Source organism: Cervus canadensis, chromosome 18, assembly GCF_019320065.1.
Source record: "Cervus canadensis isolate Bull #8, Minnesota chromosome 18, ASM1932006v1, whole genome shotgun sequence".
In the NCBI taxonomy this organism is placed as follows: Eukaryota; Metazoa; Chordata; class Mammalia; order Artiodactyla; family Cervidae; genus Cervus; species Cervus canadensis.
Window position 1 is genome coordinate 20,756,583 of NC_057403.1, and position 20,596 is coordinate 20,777,178.

General features: G+C 51.9%; 2 protein-coding genes across 10 annotated transcripts; one reads left to right on the forward strand and one right to left on the reverse strand.

The window, feature by feature from the left end:
• Positions 1–77: 77 nt before the first annotated feature.
• Positions 78–14,318, reverse strand: TEAD2 (TEA domain transcription factor 2). Of its 6 annotated transcripts, none has more exons than XM_043436237.1 (13): positions 14,252–14,318; positions 12,297–12,534; positions 11,846–11,910; positions 11,316–11,378; positions 10,179–10,190; positions 9,832–9,948; positions 9,683–9,741; positions 7,188–7,252; positions 5,995–6,143; positions 3,263–3,436; positions 2,046–2,207; positions 1,217–1,369; positions 78–704 (listed from the first exon to the last, which is right to left on the reverse strand). In XM_043436237.1, the coding sequence occupies exons 2-13, from the start codon at positions 12,526–12,528 to the stop codon at positions 591–593; spliced, it is 1,365 nt and encodes a 454-aa protein (XP_043292172.1). In that variant the 5' UTR covers positions 12,529–12,534; positions 14,252–14,318; the 3' UTR covers positions 78–590. The 6 variants fall into 6 exon arrangements, with proteins under 6 accessions (XP_043292172.1, XP_043292174.1, XP_043292175.1 ...); XM_043436239.1 differs by having other exon boundaries at positions 9,841–9,948; positions 14,252–14,314; XM_043436240.1 differs by having other exon boundaries at positions 9,841–9,948; positions 14,208–14,290.
• A 1,021-nt stretch (positions 14,319–15,339) lies between these two features.
• Positions 15,340–20,126, forward strand: DKKL1 (dickkopf like acrosomal protein 1). 4 transcript variants are annotated; one of them, XM_043436251.1, is made up of 5 exons: positions 15,340–15,466; positions 16,043–16,217; positions 16,620–16,760; positions 16,889–16,930; positions 19,735–20,126. In XM_043436251.1, the coding sequence occupies exons 1-5, from the start codon at positions 15,438–15,440 to the stop codon at positions 20,044–20,046; spliced, it is 699 nt and encodes a 232-aa protein (XP_043292186.1). In that variant the 5' UTR covers positions 15,340–15,437; the 3' UTR covers positions 20,047–20,126. The 4 variants fall into 4 exon arrangements, with proteins under 4 accessions (XP_043292186.1, XP_043292183.1, XP_043292184.1 ...); XM_043436248.1 differs by having other exon boundaries at positions 15,341–15,466; positions 16,889–16,981; XM_043436249.1 differs by lacking the exon at positions 15,340–15,466 and adding an exon at positions 15,618–15,798 and having other exon boundaries at positions 16,889–16,981.
• The last annotated feature ends 470 nt before the right edge of the window (positions 20,127–20,596 follow it).

The following is a 20,596-nucleotide window of genomic DNA, read 5'->3' on the forward strand; positions in this document are numbered from 1 at the left end:
GCCCCACGGCACATTTAGAAGAGGGCATGAGATTAAAAGGCTGCTTGCCCAGCTGAGAAAAAGTCACGACCCTAATACCCACTTATAAATATCTCGTTATATTAAAAAAAATAATAATATATTTCCAGGGCCACCTGACTCTGCCCCTGCACAGAAAAGGTTAACCTTCAATATTTGATATCAGGGTTCCCCAGATGGAGGTGGTAAGAGGAGGGAGATTGAGAAGAGGGAGATGCGGAAAAACAGAGGGATGAGCCCATGTGTCACTGGGGGCCCTCCAAAACATCCAGAACAAAGAAAAGGGAGGGCACCTGTCAGAGACAGAAACCAGTGCTATCCCGGGGATTCTCTCACTTCTGTCCTCAGTGCCCAATGCTCTGGGGTGACCTGTCCTTTCAGACACCCCTGTGAGGTTCCAAGATCAGGATCCATCTTCCCCTCTCAGTCCCAGCCCATTCCACTCACCACCCAGCTTTTACAGTCCTAACAGGGAGCAGTCCCCTCCCCACATTAGAAGCACGGGGAAAGCTGGAGGTCCTGCCTGGGAGGAGAGGGTATTCTGGAGGGTGAGCCACTTTTGGGGTCCCCCTTCAGTCCCTGACCAGGCGATAAATGTGGTGCTGGGCCCCCCGCTCACTGGTGGAGACTTCAAAGACGTAGGCGGTGCAGAGCAACAGTTCCTGGGTGTCTCTGTTTGTCACCACCTGTCAAGGAGGCCAGGAGAAAGGGGTTTGTGCTTGGAACAGAGGGCAGGGAACACTGTGGACCCCCCAACCGAGATGTCATGAGATAAGGGGTCCCCACCATGTCATGTTCCCCCAGGTCGACGGGATGCCCAACATGCCAGGCTCTAGGTCTGAGGGTCCGCAGGGAGAGGCCTCATATCAGATGGTGTATCAAGTCACAGGGTCATCACACTCCCCAGAGTTAAAGGGCATCCTACCATACATAACATGCTCCATGGGCTAAGGTTAGGTTCCCTGTGAAGGGGGGTCCCCTAAGCTGAAGATCCACTGTGGGGCGTCCTTCAGGTCAGTTTTCCTCTTATGAGAATGCTGTGGAACCCCCACCGTATCAGTTTCCCGGGTAAAGGGGTCCCCTAAGTGAAGGGTCAAGCACGAGGTGCCCCCTGTGTCAGTTTCACAGGCTGAGGGTCAGTCGTGGGCACTCCCCTCCACATCAGGGGCCCTGCTCAGGCCAGGCACCAGCGCATCACCTGGAGGATGGTAAAGTTCTCCAGGACGCTGTTCATCATATAACGCTCGGGCAGCTGCCGCAATTTGTGCAGAAAATTCACCAGGTACTCGCACATGGGTGAGCGCAGCAGGCGGTACACGAACCTTCCGTCCTCCAGCTGGGCACGCTCCGTCTGAACCAGGGGTTGGGAAGTAGGAAGGACAGTGACTCAGAGACACAGGGGTTCACCCCCAGAGTCTGAACCCACTCTGTGCCACTTCTCAGATGCCACACCCACTCCCCACTGCCATCTTCTCTCCATTGCCCCATCCGCAGTGACCAAAGATGAAAGCCTGAACCCTCAGGTACCCCATTCAGGATTACTGAGCCTGCAACCAAGGACCCCTCCAGCCTCTCAGAGCTGTCCTCTGAACCCTCAAAGACCTCTGAACTCATGTGATCTCCAGGTCCTCAGATACACTCAAACCCTCCAGAGATGCCCTCCATGAGCTCTCCAAAGCCTGTATGACCTCTGTACTTGCGACCCCTCAAGACCTCAGCAACCCCTAGGTGTGACCCCTAACCGCCTCGCCCTGAGGATTCTTCCATATCCACAAGAAGCTTCTGAATCTTAGTAAATCTCTGTACCACACAGTAACCTTAAACCCTCAAAGTGACCCCATAGGTATCTTTGGAACTCCAGATTAGCTCTAAGTCCCTGTGTGAAAGAGGCTAGGGTACCCCCACCCCACCATGCAAACCCCCAAAGGCCTGAGCTGGTGTGGCTCCTGGTCCATTGAGTCTGCGCCCTCCCGAGTAACAGGTGGCTGGGTGCTTACTCACCCAGAGCTCCACCCCTCCAGCCTCACCTCCACCTTCTCCACCACCTGCTTGCCGAAGGAGCAGACCTTGGAGGAACAGGTGAGGGTCATGTGTTCCAGGCTCTCGTACTGGCTGCTCACTCCATAGAAGCCACCGCTGCTGCTGCCGGCCCCCACCTCCTCACCACTCGGGCCCCAGTTCAAGTCCGCCTGGGGGATGGGGAGGTACAGGCAAGTTGGAAGGGATGGCCCTTATAAACAGTGGGAACTCTTCTCAAGTGGGAAGTCTGCTCCACAGCTTGGTAGCGCCCATAGCTTTGCAGTCACCCATCTCTCTTCCTTAACAAAGTCCCCACCTCTCCAGTTTCTGGGAAAAAAAAAAAAACCCACCCTTCCTTCCAGCAGTTGGGTCCCCCAATGGCCCTGACCCTCTCTCCCTGGTAACTTCCCCATTAAAGAGGCCCTGGAATTCAAGTTTTTTTCCGGAAACCTGCAACTCAGGAGGTCAGCCCCTTTCAAGAGCCTGGTTACTAAGGAGGTAGTTATTCCCTAGCAACCAGAGGCTCTCCCTCAAGGCCCTTCAAGACCCTGGTTGCTAAGACAAGCACCTACTCCCTAGCAGCAGGGCCTGGTGAGGTCTGGGGAAGCCCGACTCCTCTCTGGAAAACTCTCCCAGGCCCTTTCAGCCAATTCTCAGAGGTCAGATCCCGTCATAATCCCAGTGGCCAAGTGGACAACAGCCCAGGGATCGAACCCTCACCCCCTGCAGTGGAAGTGCGGAGTCTCAACCAACAGACCACCAGGGAAGTCCCAAGGCCAGACATTCTTAGCAACAGGGCCTGGTGGAACCCAGCAAAGCCTCATCCTCTCTTTAGAAACCAAACACTCCAGGATTCATTTGCTAAGGGGCTGGGGCCATTCCTTAGCAAGAGGCTTGGTGTGGTCAGGTGGGACACAGGCAAAACTGAAATGCCGCAAGCCAATCCCCAGGGCCATATCAGTCGCACGACTGGGTGTGGCAAAGTCTAGTGGAGTCTTCAGAGGATGGAGGTCCCCACACTTGCACTGGTCCCATCCATCCCGCCCTGTGGGTAAAACTCCTTCCTGTTCCTTGCTGCTAAGGGGGCTGACACTGGGAGCCACGAGAACTGGTAAGGCCCGGGCTGACTTGGGCAGGTCCCGAGACTGTCTCCGTTAGAGCCAGTGGCCTGAGCTGGGAGGCCATGTGATTTATGAGCCCTTTTGTTTTTGGTGGCGGAACTCACCCAGAACTTGACCAGGAAGAAGGCATGGGGGGGCCCACGATCATACAGCTCCCGCAGACCACCCTTTTTCTCGGGGAATTTGTCGTAGATCTGCCGGACGTCCACACTCTCGAGGGGGGGCGCTCCAGGGCTGGGGCAGTGCTGGCTGATGTGTACAAACAGGTGCCTCTGGTACTGAGGAGGGACGGTGAGGAGTAAGGAGTGGGAGACGGGCTGGACTCCCAGTCCTCACTGCCCAAGCCCATCCCTCACTCCGTCACCATCTGCCACAGCTCTTGCTAACTGTTCCACAGGGCCCAGCTCTCAGGCACTGTCCCCACTCCCTGCTGCCCTTTTACTCCCACATTCCCTCAGTCCCCAAGCCCTGTCCATAGTGCCCAGTTCTCTGCCCTGTCCCCTGATGCCCATCCCCACGGCTCTGTCCTCTCCCACCCTCACCCCAGCCTTCTCCTTGGCCTCCCAGCCTCCAATCTATCCTCTCCAGTTCATCACTCACATGGCTTCAGAGCTGACCAACCCTGCTCTTAATCCTCCCATGGCTCCCCAGTGCCTCCCAGGACAAAGCCCACACACCCTCAACCTGACCCTGTATTAAAGTTTTCATGGATAGATGGATGGGAATCCACACAGCCCACATCAGGACTTCCTATCTGTTCCTTTTTTTTTTAATTTATTTATTTGGCTGCATCAGGTCTTAGTTGTCATATGATGTGGGATCCTCAATCTTTGCTGTGGCATGTGGGATCTTTAGTTGTGGCATGTGGGGTCTAGTTCCCTGACCAAGGATCAAACCCTGCATTGGGAGCGTGGACTCTTCACCAGTGGACCACCAGGGAAGTCCCTCTGTTTCTATTCTTATCACTTTTTTTCATACCCTGAAAATATTCCCCTTCTTCTTTTCCAGAACTAATCCCCCCTCTGATATTCCCAGGCTCAAGTCCATCCAAATCTGCCTTTTCCTGGAAGCCTCCCTGGATCACAATCAGATGGCATCTCTCTACCCTCCCTTTCCCATGGTTCCCCATCACCCTCTACACAAAGCCTGGGTCCCTCACCTAGCTTGGCAATGCCAGCTTTTCCAGAACCAGCTCCCCCCATATTCAATTATCTGTTTTCCTGAAAACTTCATGCTGTTTCTATCTCCGTGTCTGAAGCATCCAGTTCTGCACATGGCAAACTCCTATATAACCCTCAAAACCCAACTCAAATGTTGTCATCTCAGGGATCTCTTCACTCACTCCCCAGATATGATTCCTCTGTACACTCAGAAAAACATGAGCTTCCCCTATCCCAGCACATATTTGACATCTATCAAAAGACCTATGGTGTGCAAGGCACTATTCTGGGTCCCAGGGCTACAAGGCAAAGTCTCTGACCTCAGGGAGCTACAGTCAGAAACAGGAAAATTTTTAAATCTTTCCATAGATGATAGAACCTTCAGAGAATGATGTATGCTATGAAAAAATAAAGCACAGGAATGGGGGAAGAGTGGTGGTAGCTGGCATTTCCATAAAGTGGCTTGGGAAAGCCCATGTGAAAAGATAATCAAGCAAAGCAATGAATGGGTGGAAGGAGAGAATGGGGATATCTGGGAAAAGCACATCCAGGTGCAAAGGCTCTGAACCAGGAGCGGGTCTGGCATGTTTCAGAAAGGGCATGGAGGTCAGTATGGCCAGACCGGAGTAAACAAAGGTGAGAGGACAGGAGGTAAGATCAGAACAGGAATGAGGGTCAGACCACCCAGAGCCTTGTAGGCAACTGAAAGGATGCTAGCTTTTGCTCCAAGTGAGACGGGAGGGTTTTAACCTGATCTAACTTGGGTTTTACCAGGACCAGGATATACAGAAACTGGTGTTTAGATCTCTGTGGCAGATACTGCTGTGTTCACAAACCCCATTTCCTTTTCCCACCACTAAACTACACTTCCCAGGCTCCTTTGCAGTTAGGTGTGACCATGTGACTAAGTTCTGGCCAATGGGATGTGAGCAGACCTGACAGTTGCTACATCCAACTCAGACTCATAAAACTTGCAGAGTTCTTGACTCTCTCCCTTCCACCATCTGCCAGCCAGATGCAGAGCATCCAGCAGCATCTTCTAGAGTCCTAGAAAATGGCAGAGCCACAAATGGAAGAAGCCTGGATTTCCCAAATCATTCCGTGGAAGGCTCCTAACGACCAGCCATATTGAAATGTTAATGAGTGAGAAACTTCTATGATGTTCAACCCCTGAGGGTTGGGAGTTATTACTTCTAACATTCAGTCCACTTGGGCTATTATGGCACCTGTCTCCATCCTAAGCCAGGAAAGCTCACACCTAGAAACATATTTTCTTCCCCAGGTTCCCAGTATCCACCACAAAGCCTAGTGCACAGTTGGCACTCAAAAATGTTTACTTAATGAATGAGTGACGTCCTGAGGGATTTCTCTGGCTTTCCCAACCCATGACCCCATGACGTTCTAGTTCCTTTATTCTAGTAGTTCTCAAAGTTTGGTCCCTAGACCAGCAGCGGCAACATCACCTGGTAGCTTGTTAGAAATGCAAAATCTCAGATCCTACACCAGATCAACTGAATCAGAAATTCTAGGAGTGGACCTAGCAAACTATGTTTTAACAAGCTCTCCATGTTATTCTGATACATGCTAAAATTGAAGAACCACTGCTTTATGCTTCCCCTTGCTAGAACCCTCTTCATTCCAAAACCCTCCCGTGACTATCCCAAAATTGCACTCACAGAGTCAGCTGCATCTGGCGGTTCCACAAAGGCCGAGAACTCCACCAGCTGCAACCGAGCAGTGCCCAGAGCCCGAGCCTGCCAGGCTGGGGGTGATGGGGCGGGTGGGGGCAAAGCGGGAGGTGAGAGGGCTTGGGGGGGCTCGTACCCTAGAAAGAGAGAAGAACAAACAATAAAAATTGCTAACATTGATTGACTCTGTCAAGCACTGTTCTCTCTTGCTTGCCTCCTCTTAGAAGCTGAAAAAGCTAAATACTCACTTTCCCAACCTCCCTTGCAGCTAGAGGTGGCCATGTGACACAGTCCTAACCAATGAGACGTTATAGAAAATCTGCTGGGGGGCTTCTGGGAAGGAGTTTCTTCTTGAATGAAAAAGACAGAACTTTGGGAGGGAGAGCATTTGGCTCTAGCAAAGTCCTCCTTGGGCTGTGATGCCTGGAGTCACAACAGCCATCTTGGGATAAGACAGAGGCCACTAGAGAGATGCCAGTCCTGGTATTGCTGAGCTGCTGAACCAGCATTGGAGCAGTCCACCTCCAGACTTTTTGTTATGTGGAATCATAAAACTTTTACTATTTAAGGCACTATTAATTTGGATATTCTGTAACTTGGAGCCAAAAGCATTCCCACTTGATGAATCTGTGAAACCTGAGAGTTCTTTCACCAATGTGAGTTCTTAGGACCACCCAGCATGGACTTCTGGAAGTCATCTTTGCTATCAGGTGGACACAGCCTGCCAGAGAATGAAGCCACCACAGAGGAAAGCAGAACCAAGCAACTCCTGTTGCTACCATTTGAGCTCCTGTATCCAGCCATGCCTTAACCCCTAACTCCTGAAATATCAGTTACCTGAACCAATAGAATCTCTCCTTTTTGTTTTTTTCTTTTTTTGGTCATCTAGCTTGATTTGGATTTTTATCACTTGCAGCTGAAAGAATCTTGATTAATATATCAATGTCCCCGATATCCTTCAGGTTAGCAAGTGAACAAACATAAACCCAGTAGATCTGGCTACAGAAGCGAGGATCTCAACCACTATAAATTCTGGCACATCTTTCCACACTTCCACAGGCCCTGCCTCGGAGCTAGATCTCAATAAGATGGTATCCCCTAATTCATGGAGGGTAGAAGGAAAGGCAGCTGGAGCTGAGAAGAGAGGGGAAAACGAGGGAGGGTGGAGAAAAGGCTCTTACCTGGGAGGTCAGCAGATGGAGGAGTCAGTGACAAGGAGAACGGTGTCTGCGAGAATGGCTTCACACTGAGGGAGAAAGGAAGCTGGGGGTCAGCAAAAGGAAAGATGCCAATCATACCAGCTATCAATTACTGAGGGACCATGGCAAGCCAGACCCTGTGTAAGCACATTATGGGCACCATTTCCTTGAAGACTCATAGCCTATCAAGGTAGGTGTGATGATTGCTCTTCTCATTTTGCATTGGAGGAAACTGAGACAAACGGGGTCAACTGACCTGCCCAAAGTCACACAGCTGGTATGGCGGAACCTAGGTTCAAACCCAGATCAGCCCCCACCACAAAGCCTGTGATCTTAAGGGGCCCCCAACTTTTCTGGCACCAGGGGCCAGTTTCACGGAAGACAGTTTTTCTCCAGCCCAGAGGTGGGGGCAGGGGGGAACAGTTTCTGGATGATTCAAGTGCATTACATTTATTGTGTGCTTTATTTCTATTATTATTATATCAACTCCACCTCAGATCATTAGGCATTAGATCCTGGAACTTGGGGACCCCTGGTCTAGAGGATATTCTGGTACCTCTCACAAAATGGCAGAAAGAGAGCACAAATGGGGTCTCAAGAGGTGAGAAGAAAACAAAACATAGGAAACTTGGAAAAAGAGGAGGCTGAAGGCTCAGGAAGGTGGGGAGAAAAAGACCAGTGGGACATCAGGCCAAAGTTCAGGGTAAGGGAGCAGAACAATAGAATCTAAAACAGTGCTATCCAACTCACAATAGCCAAACATGGAAGCAACCTATGTGTCCATCAACAGATGAACGGGTAAAGAAAATGTGGTACATATATACAGTGGAATACTACTCAGTCACAAGAAAAGAATGAAATAATGCCATTTGCAGCCACATGGATAGACCTAGAGATGATCAGACTAAGTGAAGTAAGTCAGACAGAGAAAGACAAATACTATATTATATCACTTACATGTGGAATCTAAAATATGACTCAAATGAACTTATCTACAAAACACAAGCAGTCACAGACCCAGGGAACAGATTAGCAGATAGAAACTATTATATATAGGATGGATAAACAACAAGGTCCTACTGCATAGCACAGGGAACTATTTTCAATATCCTCTGATAGACCATAATGGCAAAGAATATGAAAAAGAATGTATATATATGTGTAACTGATAACTTGGCTATATACCCAAAACTAACATTGTAAATCAACTATACTTCAATTTAAAAAAAATTCTTTTTAATAGACATTCTGAAAAACATAATACTGAAAGAAGAAAACTGCCATATGGATCACACTTCAGTTTTATGTTTACATAGGTGATGATTTAATTAACATTCACTGTCCCGCATTTGACTATCAACTCCATAAAGATGGGATCCCGGTACCCAGTGCAAAGTTTGCTGAACCACCTCTCCTTCCAGCCCAACTTCTCCCCTGCAAACCTGTGGTTCCTGTGGCCCCCAGAGACTTGTTCAGACAATTTTCTGTGCCCATACACAGTAGCAGCTCCCCAATGAACTTTCTTCTCTCCCAGCCTGGATCCCACAGCCTGTCTTTCCCTGGCAACACTCACCATGATCCTTCCTCACCATCCTGAGGCCACAGTGCTCCACCAATACCCACCTAGCCTGGATCCACTGCCCCCTCTCTGGGCTGAAGACTCCATTTCCCATGAGCCTCTGTGGCTCATTTCTAGTCTTCTAGACTGACGGACAGGGAGGCCTTGCGTGCTGCAGTCCATAGGGTTGCAAAGTGTTGGACACAACTAAACAACTGAACAACGAACAACAAGACTAAAAGCATATCCTGTCACCCTCAGGGCTCTCAGAGATGAAAAGGGGCCCATTTCTTTCCTTCTGACTCTTGAGAGAAGATAAAGATCCCTGCTCTACTCTCAGGCCCAAGAACCACCTTTATGGGATGAGAATGAGCTTTCCCATGAGCCTCTGGGGCTCCACTCATTCCTCTGGACCTACAGAGGTTCCCAGCACTTTGCACCTACAACTACTGCCTTTCCCATGAGCCTCTGGGACTCAGACAATCTCTCTGGGAGGTCATTACCCACCATGGACATCCTACAGGGACTCTCACATTCATCAAATCCCACACTGAGCTCATTTCCACCCCAAACCCACTCCTCCCCCAGGCTGCACATCTCTGGATGGTCCCACCCACCCCAGTCACCAGCCAGACCCCAAGCACTGTCCTTGCCTCCTCCCTCCTTCTCAGCCCAGCAGGCCCCAGCCTCATTTCTCCTCCTCCTGTCTCTCTGTCCCCGCTCAGACCAGCTCCTCTTCTTCAGACCACTGCCCCAACCTCCTCCCTGGGATCCAAATCCAGACAGCCTGACTCCAGAGTCTATGTTCACAAGGAAGTTGGGAGCTGGAAGTTGGAGTAAGAAAGGTTTGGGTGGAGAGGGAGGAGAGGGTTGGAGGGGGCGGGGGAGCAGGTGCTGAGCTGGAATAGAAAGAACTTACTCAGGAACATTCCAGGGGGGCCCAGAACTCCCCGACCAAAACTGGAAAAGCTCCGGGGTCTGTAGAAGAGACAAAGAAGGGTAATGTCAATCAATTTCCTGTTGAAACTGCAATCCCATCCCTCCAGCCCTGAACCCCACAGTGCCCACCCAGGCCACCTGAGGACCGGTGGGACCCAGTTTGGCCTGCAAGGAAGGTGCTGAGATGAGCTGGGCAGAGGACATGGTGGCCATTGTCTGGAAAGCCTTGTCCTTGGAAACCTGGTCCTGGAGGAGAAGTTGGAGGCCCATGTTAATGGGGAGTCCCAGTGGATACAGGAAGGGTGGGACAAGGACAAGGCAGGGCAAGCCTGGGGAGATGCAGAGTTGGGGAGTCAAGACAAAGCATTGGGGGCGGGTTCAGGTCCCTCTCACTACAGCCCCCTGCCCCTCCTGGCCTCCTCAGGAATGTCTGTCCGGGTAAGGGAGCGAGTGGGAGGATGGGCTGGGGGACTTACCACATTCAGGGCCTGCCCATGGGGGTGGGGGAGGGTGCCAAAGAAGGAAAGAAAATATAATTTAGGAAATGAGGCCTGGACTCCTCCCACCACCACCCCCACACCTTCCTGCCCTCCCAGCCCCTACAGCCCAGCCACCCTGAGCTGACCAAAGGGAGGAAGAGGGAACAAGGGATGAATATGGAACAAGAAATAAAGAAGGCCAAGCCTAGAGGGGGAAAGGGGCTCCCCCATCCAGAATATAAGACAGCAATGAGGGTTTCTAGGTTTCAGAAAGAGCCAGAAGTGGAGGTTTCTGAATATGCAGACCACAGGATATGAGACTATTAGACCCGGAGGGAAGAGACGCTGAAGGTTTCCCAGCCCAGACAGGACAAAGGGGGAACAGCAAGCTCCAGAAAAGACCAAAGACTGGAAGTGAAGCTTGCAGACTTAGTAAAGGGAAGGGGAGCTTCTGGGTATAAAAAGACCAGGAAGCGGTGGTCCCCAAGTCCTAGGGAAGAGCAAGAAAAGACCTCAACTCGGAAGAGAAGAAAAATGAGGATCTCGGGCCAAGAGGGAACAGGAAATCCAGAGCATGCAAAAAAAAAGTAAAGGGATATGAACATCTCCAAAAGGAAATGAAGATTTCTGGGCACAGAAAGTGCAGGCGGGCCACACGGGAAGATGAACCAGGAGACGAAGAGGAGATCTTCACAGCACCAGAGGGAAAAAGCAAAGAGAACACCAGGGAGAGAAGAGGGAGGGGAGGGGAAGGAAGACAGGAGCAGTCAGAGGAGAAGCCCAGCACCCCATCCTTCTTGCCTGTCCTAAGCTAAATCTCAGTCCCCCTCTCTCTATGACATTTTTCTACCCAGGGTCTCCGTTCACCACCTGGCTGGGCCACTAACCCCCCACCTTGGGTCTCTGCTCTCCTGCTCTGTATGCCTCTCTGGGTGACTCTGTCCCCTCTCCAGGTCTCTGCCCCCACACCCTGGGTCTCCTCTCTTTCTCTGCATCTCTGCTGCCCTCCCTCTCTTTCTGGGTCTCCGTCCCTTCCACCCAGGTCTGTGTCCCCCTTCTCGCTGGTGCCTGTCCTCCTCTCTCAGAGTGCCTGCTTCCCTCTCAAGGTGTCCGTCACAGTTCCTTGACCTCTACCTTGAGCTTGGACTGGATTTCCCTCGATTTCCTTCGGGCCAAAACCTGGATGTGACTAGAGACCTAAGGGAGGGACAAAGCAGCACATTCAGGCCACAGCCACTCACGCCTTGCATCCCCTACCCCTCCTCCCCCGCTCCAGGTGCCCCCACAAAGCTGGTGAACACGAAAGACGACAAATACACAGAATGGGCCCGCCATCTCGGCACTTTGGAATCGATGTGTCCATAAAGGCCTTTCTCTTCTCATGAACACTACTAATCATCCCCAGATCCAGTAAATCCAGGTCTTATTTCCCTTTCACACCTTGTTCTCTTTGGCCCTCTGTTCGGTCTTACCCTCTGGTTCCCATGCAATTGCTAAGAGAACTATACCAAAACAGGCACAGTTAGCGCACCCTAACCAAGGTGCCAAGAGGAGAGACAAAAGCCCATGAACAAGCCCCTCCTCTAACCTGAATCTGCCAGTAGGATGAGAACCTAAGAAGACAAGCCCACCCCAGACAGAAGCCCACCAGACAGTCCTGAAACCTGTTTGCGAGTTCGGGTCTTTCCCGTTCTCAGCTTGATGTAGCGGGCAATCAGTTCATTCCGACCTGAAAAGTCAAAGATGGAAGAGAGTTAGACCTTCAGCAGAACTTCCCAACAGAGAAGACACCAGGGAAGGAGAGAGAGGCAACATTTCCACAGCAAGCCTCGGGCTACACGGGAGAGGAGTTATGATTGCAGGCTTTGGAGCCAGGCAGCTTGGGTTCAGATCCCAGTTCTGCCACACACTGGCTCTGTGTGGCCTCAGGCAAATTACTTAGCCTTGCTGGGCTTTGGGTTCCTCATCTGTGCAAACGGTGATGCTAACTCCTACCTGAGTTATCGTGAGCACACGATGTGCTGTTATGTGAACAGTGATGAGAGCTTCCGCCAATGTTCCTTAATATTTTTATTAACCAGTGGGGGCTAAGGCAAAAACGAGGGCTGGACTCACCATACATCTTGCCTTCATCAGACAGGATGATTTTCCGCCGGCCACAGGGCGGGTAGATGGCCAGGGCCTCCTGGAAGCTCTGCTCGATGTCTGGACTCCAGACACCTTCTGCGTCTGGGCCCCCGTCGCCCCCCGCCCCCTCACTGCCGCCAGTGCCCTCCTCGCTTCCTTCCTCACTTCCTGTCCAGCCGCTGCCATCGTCCAGGGGGGCCCCAGCCCGGGGTTCCCCCATCTGGGCCTGGAGGAACACAGAGTTCAGCAAGGTTCCCCGGATCCACCCAGAGAGACCTCAGAACAGAGGCCCAGATCACTGGGTCTAAGGGGAGAGGCTGGGGGCACCTGGACACCCAGATCTGAGGGAGGAGGGGGCTGGAGGCTGAACTCCTGGATCTGAGGGAAGCAGGAGACTGGGAGCCTGGATTACTGGGTCCTGGAGAAAAAGGGGCTGGATTTCTGGGAAGCTTAGGGTGAGAGGGTTCTCTGTGTTCTCAGTGGAGCCTGGATTGTGATGAAGTCTTAAAGACCCCAGAACAATGCCTAGGGTCCAGGAGGGCTGAAACTTTAGCTGTGGATTACTAGTTTAAAGAAGATAGGCGTCAGAGCCTAGCTGCAGGGACGGGGGACGTGGGTGAGATCTTCTCAGTCCCATGCCAAGAACAGGTGCCAGGGTGTGAGCAGCAGCTGCTAGAAAAGGAGGGGCACAGGCCCTAGGAAGGCTGAGGGCAGATCCAGAGACAGAGACTCAGAGAGGACAGAGATCCAGAGACAGGGAACACAGACCTAATGTCAAGGGACAGAGATCCAGAGGGAGGGGGACCAGAAATCCAGAGAGAGGGAGACAGAGACCCAGAGGGAGGGAACAGAGACCCAGAAGGAGGGGGACCAGAGATCCAGAGACAGGGGCACAGAGACCTAGAGAGAGAAGGACAGAGACTCAGGGCAGAAACTCAAGCCAAGACCAGGAAAGACCCACAGAACCACAGACTGGGGGGCAGGGGCGCCCTGCCATCAGGAGAGCCAGAACAAAGGGCCCAGGCGTCCCCTCCCCCAGTTTCCCACAACCCCTATCAGGGGAGGGACTGGCCAGCGAGGGCACCTCCTCTCTGGCCCCCAGCCCCGCCCCTTCCCTCCCCTCCCCCCCTCCCCTCCTCCCCCGCTCCCTGCGCCGTGGGCTCTGATCCAACTCAAGTTCCCAGTGACTTTCCGGAGGCCGGGAACAGGGGGAAACTTTTTCCAATACAGTCAGATCCCGCCTCCCTGGCAGCTCCACGTCTTCCACGGCTTTCCCAGGACCCCAGAGTCCGGACTCCCATCCCCCTCCTCCCTCGGACCCCGGAGCCCCGGTCCAGACAGACAAAGACCCCAGGCCGAGCCCAGTGGCGCTGCGGCATTCAGGACCCCCGTAGGCCAAAATCCCAGCCCAGCTCTCCCCCATGTGGCCAGACAAAGGGACGGAGGAGCCGAGTCAGAAAGGTTCCCCCTAATTTCCCGCCCCAGGTCCCAAACCTCCAGAGAGACAAGATGAAGATCCAGAAAGTCCCGGAGCCCCCTTTCGGCCACCCAGGAGGCCTCTTTTCTCCATGAGGAGGACCAGGCGTCCATAAATGACACGCACAAACCAATTCGGTCAGAAACAAGCATGAGGCCCTTTCTCACTTGAAACCGACACCTCCACAGACACTCACACCCCCCAGCGTCCCCAGTCCTTACTCACTCCCAGGCGCACACTCCCAAACTCAGACACATCAACAGACACCCGAACTCTGGCGAAAGTTGCAACTCCACACTTAGACTCGGTCTCAAGAGCGCAAATTCCGGCCCCCGGTCATAAAGAGGGCGGCAAGCAATTCAGAGACCGTCCCACGAACACCTCAACTCATAAGGTGTAACTTCCCACTCGAAATCACACACCCCAAAGCACGATCCCCGACTCCCGCCGGCGCCTTCCTACCTACCTCCCGGCCTGGGGCTGGGGAGCCGCGGGCGGGCGGGGCTGCGAGGGAGAAAGTTGCCCGGGAGCTTTGTTTGGGAAAAGTGGGAGGGACCGGAGGGGGGGCGGGTCCCGGCGCCGGACAGCGGGAAGGGGGATCCTACGGTGACAGTTTCGGAGAGAATTTTTGCTTTGGCCAAACAGAGATGAAATCTAGCCGGGGCCTGTAAGAATTCAGAGATTCTGATGCTTGGATCCCTGAGAGAGGAGGGGAATGGAGGGTCTGGCCACCTGGGTCTGAGGGAGAATTGATGGGGGCCTGGAAACCTGGAACTGAAGCAAGAAGGGACTGGGGGCCAAGCTTCCTGAATCTGGAGGAGGAAGGGTCTGGGGCCCGGCCTCCCAGCCACCCTCCAGTGCAGTTTGTGTATTGCAGATGTGGAAGTGACTGATATTAATAGAAACACAAAAGAATCTTCCCTGTTCAGTCTCAAGTGTATTTTTGAGGATAGAAGTATGGAGATGGGTTTCTTATTGATTTCCATTGATTTCTCTTGATTGACTGGCCTCCTTGTGACCTCATCAGAGTTAAGGGTCGTGGGCAAGACGACTGGGAGTTTATTGGAAGTTCACGAAGACGCTGACTCCCGAGTCAACATGCACTAGTGGACTAGAGGTGGCCTCTGTCCCAGGACCAGGAGAGAGCCTTGGTGCCGGAGGAGAGAGATGAGAGTCCCTTAATTATATCCCTTAAAGATGAGTGTTCAAACTGAAGAGGCTAGAGGGGCTGGATCAAGAATCTCGTGTCCTGAGGAAGAAGGGAGCCCAGGTTCCGGGTTCCCTGTAAGGTGGGACATAAGGCTGCTTTTAGGGTTTCTAGGGAGGAACTTTTTGGTGGAACCGTAGAGTTCAGCGTCCCTACATTGCCCTCTGTTGAGCGCATTGATCGTTTCAAAACCTAAAGAAGACGAGAAGGGACACGGAGAAGCTTTCGAAGACAGATACAAAACTAAGCAGTGGGTGAATCAGAAGGACTGTTCAGATACCTGTATTTCAAGAGCAGAGGGAGCCTAGGAATGGAACTGAGGGCTCTAGGGACAAGATCCAGGGCACAGAGGCGAGGCCTAAGTGTGGGGGCGTGGCTCTAAGTCAGGGGCGGGGCCACCTTCGACTGGAGCGAGACTCCACCACGACGGCCAGGACCAAAGAATATGGGCCAAACTGAGTCTCCAGGGCCGAGGTCAGTCGACAGGGACGCGGTCTAACTCTGGGGGTGTGTATTTGAAATCAATGCCCGGCTCTGGCTTAAGGGGCGTGGCTCCTACCTCGGGTGAGACTGCCCAATAGCGGGCCGGCCTCAGGGGTGAGGTAAGCAGATGGGGCGTGGTCAGACAATAGGGGCGGGTCCAGGGCTCGCGGAGCACCTCCAACGCTCCAGTATCCGACCTGGGCTCGAGAACAGAACTGTTTGGATTTAACAGTCCGTGGACGGCGGGAGTCTTGAGTCCGGTGACCGGGCTGTGGTCTAGTATAAAGGCGGGGCCCAGAAGAAGGGGCGGGGCGTGGGAGAAGGTGAGGAGGAATGAGATCTGGATACGAATGTGGGAGAAGGAAAGAAACGAGATCCGTTGTGTGAGACCGAGCCCTGAAGAGCAGGGTCTGGGGGGAGGGGAGGGGCCGGACTGGACGGGGGATGTTGGAGTAGAAGGTAAGGGGAGGGGGGCAAATGGACGGAGTCTGAGGAGTTTCCGGACCAGGGGTCGGGAAGTGTCCTTGTCTAGGGAAGGGGGAGCTCTGATCCCTGTCCTCGCCGCAGCCTCCCGGCCCGCCCCGTCATGTGGCACCAGCTATTCCCGTTGCTGCTGCTCTCCTCTGCCTCGGTGCCCCCCTCCACTGCAGCCCCGATCCGCGATGGTGACGTCCAGGAGAGCTCCTCAGGTTTTCTAGGTCTTCAGAGTCTACTTCAAGGCTTCACACGGCTTTTCCTGAAGGTAAGCGGTGGCCTGAGTTGGGGGAAAGAAGAGAGAAGAGGAACAAGGCTGACAGATGGTGACTGAGGGATGGAAAGAGTTCAGAGAAGAAAGAGTGGGAGAGGGGTCGTGGCCAGGATGAAAGATAGACAAGGAGAGGAGTCAAGGGACAGAAAGATGGATGGAAAGACCGAGAGATAGGAAGAGAGGGAGGGAGACAGGAGGAGAGGGCAATAGGGGCAGAGAGACAGAAGACAGATGAGGGGCAGAAATAGGAAGGTGATGGGACATATGGGGGCAGGAGGTGACCGAGTTAGGCCCTCAGGGTCAGAGGATGGAGAGAGAAGGGGGACCCTAACAAGACTCCAGGTGTCCTGGGGAGTCTGGAGGTTCCACAGCTCACTGATTCCTCCTCTGGCCCAGGATGATCTGCTGCGGGGCATGGACAGCTTCTTCTCTGCCCCTATGGACTTCCGGGGCCTTCCTAGGAACTACCACCAAGAAGAGAACCAGGAGCGCAGGCTGGGAAACAACACTCTCTCCAGCCACCTCCAGATTGACAAGGTGCCTATGCCAGGATGTCCCTCCTGGAGTATCCCCACGATCCCTCATGTTGCAGTATCTGGTGGGGGTGTGGGGAGAGCAAAGAAGGAAGGCGGTTTTGTTCTCACTCACTCCTCCTGTCCTCACAGGTCACCGACAACAAGACAGGAGAGGTGGTGATCTCTGAAAAGGTGGTGGCATCCATTGAGCCAGGAGAGGGGAGTTTGGAGGGTGACTGGAAGGTTAGGACACACCCCTGGCAAAGTGTCCAAGCCCAAACATTTTCTGTAGTTTAGCAAGAAATGATAGGTTAATGAATTGACTCTCCCACTCCCTCTGTGCTGGACTTCCTCTCTCTGGGCCTCAGTTTTGTCATCTGTCAAAAGGGACTAACCAGCTTTCAGAAATGAGGTTTACAACCTCAGAGATACATCCTCTCTTACTTTAAACCCCAGAGGACTTTGTAAACCAAAGAAAGTGCATTTTTCCCCAAATAAGATTTACCCTCATAAACCTCAAAGAGTGTTTTGATCTCAAAGTACTCAGACTTCCAAGTATTTTTTAATCTGTCCCAAAGAGCTTGGTAAATCTCTTCCTTGTAAACGTCAGAATGTGATTTTTTAAATAATTCCTAAGTACTTTATGAACCCCCAATCCTTTGTGCATCTCACCTTCGTAAACCTCTAAGGGCAATTCTGATCACAAAGTGCTTTTTTTTAATCCTGAAAAGGTTTTAGAACCCTCAAGTGCTTGGTATACCCACATGGTTCTCCCCCACACACACTCCCAGTTTTTTATTTTAAAAATTTCAAATCTACAGAAAAGTTAAAAAAAAAAAAAGTACAATAAATCCGTATCCCATCTCCCACAGAGCAGGGTTTCTCAACAGCATCACTGTTGGTATTTGGGGCCATGTAATTTTTTTGTTGTGGAGGCTGTCCTGTGTGCTATATAATGTTTAACAGAATCCTTGCCCTACCGCTGGACGGAAGAGACACCCACACGCCCTCCAGCTGTGACACCCAAAAATATCTCCTCGACCTGATTCACTACCTGTATAACATTTTACCAGATGGACTCTTTTTTACCTTTTTATTTTTGAACCACATGACAGTAAATGATTGACATCACGACACTTCACCCCTAAATCCTTCAGCAGATAACTCCTAGGAATAACACATTCACCTCCATGACCATAGTTCCATTTTTACACCCAAGAAATGTAACATTGATATCTATTATCTCAGGGCTTCCCAGGTGGCTCAGTGGTAAAGAATCCATCTGCTAATGCAGGAGATGCAAGAGATTCTGGTTCAATCCCTGGGTCAGGAAGAACCCTTGAAGGAGGAAATGGAAACCCACTCCAGAATTCTTGCCTGGGAAATCCCATGGACAGAGGAGCTTGGCAGACTGTAGTAGATGGGGTCACAAAGAGTCAGACACGAGTGATCGACCCAGCACATACACACACACACACAGCAATTATCTCCGTATTTGTTTTCTAGGGCTGCCATAACAGTCTCACAGATGGGGTGGTTTCAGCAACAGACGTATATTTCTCATAGTTCTGGAGGCTAGGTGTCCAAGATCAAGGTGTCAGCACGGTTGATTCCTACTGAGGGCTGTGAGGGAGACCCTGTTCCGTGCCTCTGCCCTAGCTTCTGGTGGTTTACTGACAGTTATTTAGTGTTCTTGGTGTGTAGATGCATCAATCCCAGCTGTCTTTATCTTCACATGGGGCTCTCTGTGCATTTCTAGGTCCAAATTTCCGGTTTTCATAAGAAACTGGTCGTGTTAGATTAGAGCCCACTCTAATGACCTCATCTTACCTAATGAAAGGCACAGTGAGGCAAAGAGGTCACATTCTGAGCTACTAGGGCAACCTCTTTGGCACCACGGACGAGTTTCATGGAAGACAGTTTTTCCAGAGACCGGGATGTGGGTGGTTTGGGAGAAGATTCAAGCACATTTATTGTACACTTTATTTCCACTATTCTTACTTCAGTTCCACCTCAGATCATCAAGCATGAAATGTCAGAGGTTAAGGACCCCTGTACTAGGGTCCTAATGGACCTCAACACATGAATTGGAGAGCAGGGGGGAGACAATTCAATATGTAACCATCTCCTATAAGGCTTTCCAAACCTCAAGTGACTGAAACACAGACTCTGATTCAGTAGGTGGTTGGCGTGGGACTGCTCATTTGCATACCTAACAGGCTCCCAAGTGATGCTGAGGCTGTGGGTCCACAGCCCTCAGTTTGAGTCACAAGGACCAAACAGACACTGAAATGTCCCTGCTGGACTGAAAGCTGTCCACAAGAGCTCATATGATTTTTGATCCAGTATTCAATCAATTTTGATCCAGGATCACCTGTTGCAACCATGGTCATGATTTATTAATCCCAAAGAACTTTGTATAGTTCAGATTACTTTCTAAACCTCAGGGGATGCTTAATCTGGAAGTGCTTTTGAAACCTCCAAAGTGTGTTTTCAAGCCCAGAGTATATTATAAATGTCAGAGTATTTTTAGTTCTAAAACTCAAGTCCTTTGTAAATAAGGAAAAATGAGCTTTACTGGACTGGCCCAAAAGTTTGGGTTTGCCCATAAGCTTGTATGAAAAGGGCTTTCCCGGTGGTTCAGACAGTATAGAATCTGCCTGCAATGCGCAAGAGACCTGGGTTTGATCCTCGGGCAGGGGTGGGAGGGTGGGGAGAGATCCCCCGGAGAAGGCAGTGACAACCCACTCCAGTATTCTTGCCTGGGAAATCCCATGGACAGAAGAGCCTGGTGAGCTACAGTCCATGGGGTCCCAAAGAGTAGGACACAACTGAGTGATTAACACACTTCTATGGAGCAATTCAAATGAACTTTTTGGTCAACTCTGTAATTCCCAAAGTATTGCATAGGTGGCAGAGTGGGTTGAGTATGCCAGGGGGCATACTGAGGCTGACCCTTGGAGTTTGAGAGGGTCTCCTTGTCCCCCCTTCACCAGGTTCCTAAGATAGAGGAGAAAGAGGCCCTGGCGCCTGTCCCGAAGGCCGTGGACAGCTTCCACCCGGAACCCCATCCCCGAGTGGCCTTCTGGATCATGAAGCTGCCACGGCGGAGGTCCCACCAGGATACCCAGGAGGGCAGCCACTGGCTCAGTGAGAAGCGACACCGTCTACAGGCCATCCGGGATGGGCTCCGAGAGGGGACCCGCGAGGACGGACTCGAAGAGGGCACCCAGAGCGCCTCTCACTCCAAGCTGCCGGCCCGCAAGACCCACTTCCTGTATATCCTCAGGCCATCCCAGCAGTTGTAAGGGTGGGGCCCGGGGAACACCTGCATGTACCCTTCACCAGACCCCAAGCACCATATGGAAATTAAACCTTTTTTCCAGCAGCACTGTCTCCTTTTGGGATCTGTCCCCAGGCCTCAGTCAACCAAGCCTAGCTTTGAGCATGACCGCTGGCTGAGCTGTGACTTCTTGCCCGAGTCTCCAGGTTGTTTCCTCATTCGGACGTCATCTGTCTTCCAGCTGAGCAACTCTGTCCTCTCTCTCCTCTATCACCTCTCTCCCACCTGTACCCTCGGTTTCCATCTCTGTTACCGCCTGCTCTGCTTGCCCTCAGGCTCCCAACTCTCACTCCAGTCCTTTCTGACCACTCTGCATTAGCTTCCTGTCACTGCCACGCAAACCTAGCGACTTAGTGCAAATGTATCCTCTCACTAATCCATAGTTCAGAAATCCAGGATGGCTGGGCTGGTCCTCTGTGCAGGTCTCACAAAGGCAACACCAAGGTGTTAGCCAGCAGGGTTCTTACCTGAGGCCCCAGGATGCCTCTGTTTCCGAGATCATTCAGGTTGTTGGC

What these genes read in the sequence shown, in the direction of transcription:
- TEAD2 (XM_043436237.1), bottom strand. Translation starts at nt 12,528, where the DNA reads ATGGGGGAACCCCGGGCTGGGGCCCCCCTGGACGATGGCAGCGGCTGG. An exon ending in TGATGAAGGCAAGATGTATG is followed by an intron (nt 11,911 to 12,296) that starts GTGAGTCCAGCC and finishes TTGACTTTTCAG; the next exon opens with GTCGGAATGAACTGATTGCC. An exon ending in CCCCCCTGGAATGTTCCTGA is followed by an intron (nt 7,253 to 9,682) that starts GTAAGTTCTTTC and finishes TTTCTCCCTCAG; the next exon opens with TGTGAAGCCATTCTCGCAGA.
- DKKL1 (XM_043436248.1), top strand. Translation starts at nt 15,438, where the DNA reads ATGGGCCAAACTGAGTCTCCAGGGCCGAG. An exon ending in GCCACCTCCAGATTGACAAG is followed by an intron (nt 16,761 to 16,888) that starts GTGCCTATGCCA and finishes CTGTCCTCACAG; the next exon opens with GTCACCGACAACAAGACAGG. An exon ending in GTTTGGAGGGTGACTGGAAG is followed by an intron (nt 16,982 to 19,734) that starts GTTAGGACACAC and finishes CCCCTTCACCAG; the next exon opens with GTTCCTAAGATAGAGGAGAA.